The sequence below is a fragment of the Oncorhynchus kisutch genome, linkage group LG6, assembly GCF_002021735.2.
Source record: "Oncorhynchus kisutch isolate 150728-3 linkage group LG6, Okis_V2, whole genome shotgun sequence".
NCBI classification, from domain to species: domain Eukaryota; kingdom Metazoa; phylum Chordata; class Actinopteri; order Salmoniformes; family Salmonidae; genus Oncorhynchus; species Oncorhynchus kisutch.
Genome location: NC_034179.2, coordinates 62,737,828 through 62,742,181, shown reverse-complemented (window position 1 = coordinate 62,742,181; position 4,354 = coordinate 62,737,828). Strand labels below are relative to the sequence as shown.

Below are 4,354 nucleotides of genomic sequence, written 5' to 3'. Positions count from 1 at the left end.
AAATATGGAAGTGAATTGAAGGCTACTCAAGTATTAATTTGAATGAGCAGTGTGTGTCAAAGCTAAGATACTGATTGCAAATGCTGTCCTTCAACCCTAAGACGACCTGTGGGTTATTACAGAGTGCTAGTAGCGTTGCGCACAGGGTCGAATGACCTGACTTTTAAAATGCTCAGGTTAAAAGCGACAACGATTGTAGTGAATTCAGTTACCATGTCCCAGTGAATGACCTAGCGGTTTTATGGTACCTGAATAGACCATGGCAACACAAGTTATGTAACAGCCCTTATAAAGCTCTCGGCAACCTAATATGACCCTCAGTAACTGTAGTAGGAATACAATTGTCAGTATTGATCATTTCTATAGAGAAATAAATGCCCAGATGGTAGACTGGGCTCATGGCAATTTGACAAAAATATATTACGCAACAAGTATCTTCAGTCCCATGTGACATTCATACACAGTAACAAACTGAATCCAGCTCAAAAAAGGTTTTATTCCTCAGCTTGAATATGAGAAGTCACACCTAGTGAAAAAGATCCTTGTGTTTTAAGTATTGAAATGCGCAGTAAGACAGCGCAACAGAATAGTACAAACTTTTACAATACACCTCCCTTCCAATAACAAATTTGTCAACATTACAGTCAGTGTCCTCCTTATAAATGCAAAGCCAGCAGAATAGAGCAGAAAGACCAGGACTCCTGGTCTGAGGCTGGAGGCCGTAGCCTGGGGATGGAAGTGGTTTAGCTCTGGCCTCCCAGGGTGTGCTTGTCAAACAGGTACTCTGCCATCTTGTTTTTGACAGCATCCATCTTGGTGAGGTTGGTGATGTAGTCTCCCAGCTTCTTAATGGCCTCCACCTGCTCATTCAGATAATGGGTCTCCAGAAAGTCACACAGCTAAAGGAGGTAAAGAGATCAGACAAGAGAATGACTACATACTACTGTAAATACAGTAACACACAAGAGCCTGGTGGTAATGGCATAAGGGCAGACAGACAACTCAATGAGGTGTTCGCAGATGTTTAACTACTGCATTGTGTGTGTATTGTGCGTGTGAAGTGGCAGGTCACAATCCTGTGTCATTAGTTAGCAGAACTAAAACAACCTGATCATCTCCTGAGACAGTACCTGTATTCTATGTAATGATATTACTTACATGGGGGTCAACCTTGTCAGAGGCAATCTTGTGCAGGTCCAGCAGGGCCTGGTTCACATTCTTCTCCAGCTGCAGAGCACACTGCATGGCCTCCAGCCCATTGCCCCACTCATCACGTTCTGGCTTCTACACAGGACAGAGATATACCGGAGGATTAGGGACTACTAGCAGATGTTTCAATGCATACCTACCAACAGCCACCAGAGTTAGCCAGTATATCTGGCACATAAAGGGATCAACGAACTGGAAACAAGTTAACAGAAAGATAGGGTCAATGTGACACTACAAACAACCACATGCTTTAGTTTATGAAGCACACCGGTTGTGTGGCGGTAGAGCATGACGTTTGCAACGCCAATGGGCATGGTTCACTTCCTGCTGGGGACACCTACACATAAAATGTATGCACACATTGCCAAGTCAATTTTGCCATGCAGCACAGAGACAATGTAGTTGTAGTATAAACTAAGGGCTTTGCCATCCCAGAAATAGACATTTTAAAATATAATAAGACACTTCCCCCTACTGTTTGGCCTTCCTTTGAAAAGAAATGCTTAGGCCGCCATTCCAATTACTTCAAAACCCTGTACTCATAGGCCTACAGTAAGCAGTCAGGCCACATCTTTAGCCACCTTGCGCTAATACCAGGGCAGTCACTTAAGGCACGCCTCAATGAACTCAGCATTAATGACTACTCATTCAAAATAACTCCTATACTTGAAGTAAACAGTTTAGAGATGAAAGAACCCACCTAGAACCATAAAGCGTTATTCATTTGTCCCTATAGAAGAACCATTTCGGACCATGAAGAACCTTTAACTGAGAACTCTGGTCTATGTAGACAATACCTTTTTGCTATCAGTCTACAATGTAAATGTGTTTTTCGACGCTCAGGGGCTCACCTTGATGTCCTGGAGGAAAATGCGTCCACCTCGCTTGTTCTGGAAGGAGAGTAGCTTGTCGGCGTGCTCCCGCTCCTCGTCGCTGTTCTTCTTGAAGAAATGTGCGAAGCCACGCAGAGCCACATCGTCACGGGAGAAATAGAAAGCCTGGGTGGATGAACAAAACTGTGGTTAGAAGAAAAGAAAAAAGGCATGCCAAACGTGACTCGGCACTCTGTTCTTGTTGTGGGAACAAAAACTTGATGACATAGGCATGAATCAGTCTAGTCCGCAATCTACTTGGTAATCTGTCAATGAATTGTTACACGCTCTGTCCAAGGTAGGAAAGATTCCCGATGCTATACCTACCTGAAGGCAATTAATAGCCAAACCAAGTATAACTCAAATATGTACTTCGCGGAGTTTTGGCTATTAATTGTCTAGGCCAACAGACAAAAACGGTCTGGTGAAAAAAATAAAGCCATTTAGGCCCAGGCATAATAACACAGGTAAAACAAAACGGTCATCTTGGTAGACTCCTTACCATTGAGGTGTAGGTGTAGGAGGCAAACATCTCCAAGTTGATCATCCGGTTGATGGCAGCTTCGCAATCGTGGTGATAGTTCTGGCGGATCTGAGACTCCATTTTGGCAGATTCTTTTATATCAAAATTAACGGTACAAAAATAGAGTTTCTTCGACTATTTGGCTATTACAGTTCAAGTAAGTGTTACGTTATCTATCCGGAATGTTCAATAATGCGGGACGAATGCAGAGGAGTTCCGTTCAATCACTGTTGAAGCAAGAACTTCTTCATGCGTCTTCTCAGACTTGTGAACTGGAAGGAGCCTTGTTCGCTCTATTTATTGTTCCAAACGGAATACGTCAGTGAAATCCACCCTCACAGAGCGTAGCCAATCACCTTTAGAATAGCAACAGGAACTAGGCAGCTCATTTGATGACGATCCCACTCAAACACATGACCTGAAGCAAAGAATATTTATTATATTGACAAGAGAGCCGAGTAACCACTCTAACAATTGAAATACATGTGCTCAACGATTGAAGCCAGGCAAGATCAGGTGGGACCATTCTAGCCAATGAGAGTGCAGGTACGCGTGTGAACAATACACAGAACGAAACGTCGTTTTGCTCCAAGTTGCCACACGTGCCACGTGTATCCACACGTACATCCTCAAGTAATTTGACACTGTTATATACCTCCACACAAGAACGGTTTATCTCACGGGGACAGATTTTGGCTGAGTAAATGCTCTCGCCTCGACCTCTTCATCTTGTTTAAAAAAATGTACTTTGTTCCATGACATGCTTGGCATTTATTTTTGACTAAATGAAGTGTCATGCTTAAAGGATACGTTTGGGTGAGCATGTAACTCGATCTTCTAGCGTTCCAAAGGTTGCTTGTTTGAAACTCGTCACAGACAACTTTTGCATTTTTGCTAATTAGAAACTTTGCAACTTTTCAGTTACTTTGCCACTACTTAGCATGTTAGCTAAACCTTCCCCTAACCATAACCCTTTAACCTAACTCCTGACCTTAACCTTAGACCTAACCTTAACTCTTAACCCCTAGCCTAGCTAACTTTAGCCACCTAGCTAATCTATTTTAATTTTGAGATTCTTCAAATAACCACGCTTTGCCTTGATGACAGCTTTGCAAACGCTTGGCATTCTCTCAACCACCTTCACCTGGAATGCTTTTTCAAACATCTTGAAGGAGTTTTCACATATGCTGAGCACTTGTTGGCTGCTTTTCCTTCACTCTGTGGTCCGACTCATTCCAAACCATCTCAATTTTGTTGAGGTCGGGGGATTGTAGAAGCCAGGTCATCTGATGCAGCACTCCATCACTCCTTCTTGATAAAATAGGCCTTACACAGCCTGGAGGTGTGTTGGGTAATTTTCCTTTTGAAAAACAAATGATCAACCCACTAAGCCCAAACCAGATGGGATGGTGTATTGCTGCATAATGCTGTGGTAGCCATTCTGGTTAAGTGTCACCAGCAAAGCACCCCCACACCATAACACCTCCTCCTGCATGCTTTATGGTGGGAAATACACATGCAGAGATCTGTTCACTCACACCCCATCTCACAAAGATACGGCTGCTGGAACCAAAAATCTCACATTTCTACTCACCAGACCAAAGTACAAATTTCCACCGGTCCAATGTCCATTGCTCATGATTCTTGGCCCAAGCAAATCTCTTATTATTATTATTGGTGTCTTTTAGTAGTGGTTTCTATGCAACAATTCAACCATGAAGGCTTGATTCACATAGTATCCTCTGAACAG

At 42.9% G+C, this 4,354-nt stretch overlaps 1 protein-coding gene across 1 annotated transcript; it reads right to left on the bottom strand.

The window, feature by feature from the left end:
- Positions 1 to 476: 476 nt before the first annotated feature.
- Positions 477 to 3,229, bottom strand: LOC109893146 (ferritin, middle subunit-like). The gene is made up of 4 exons (XM_020486215.2): positions 2,584 to 3,229; positions 2,061 to 2,207; positions 1,159 to 1,284; positions 477 to 899 (listed from the first exon to the last, which is right to left on the bottom strand). The coding sequence occupies exons 1-4, from the start codon at positions 2,683 to 2,685 to the stop codon at positions 744 to 746; spliced, it is 531 nt and encodes a 176-aa protein (XP_020341804.2). The 5' UTR covers positions 2,686 to 3,229; the 3' UTR covers positions 477 to 743.
- Positions 3,230 to 4,354: the final 1,125 nt, after the last annotated feature.

Excerpts from the sequence above, each read along its gene's own strand:
- LOC109893146 (XM_020486215.2), bottom strand. The coding sequence starts at position 2,685 with ATGGAGTCTCAGATCCGCCAGAACTATCACCACGATTGCGAAGCTGCC. Across the intron at positions 2,208-2,583 it reads CCTACACCTACACCTCAATG|GCTTTCTATTTCTCCCGTGA; the intron begins GTAAGGAGTCTA and ends TCATCCACCCAG. Across the intron at positions 900-1,158 it reads CTGACAAGGTTGACCCCCAT|CTGTGTGACTTTCTGGAGAC; the intron begins GTAAGTAATATC and ends TACCTCCTTTAG.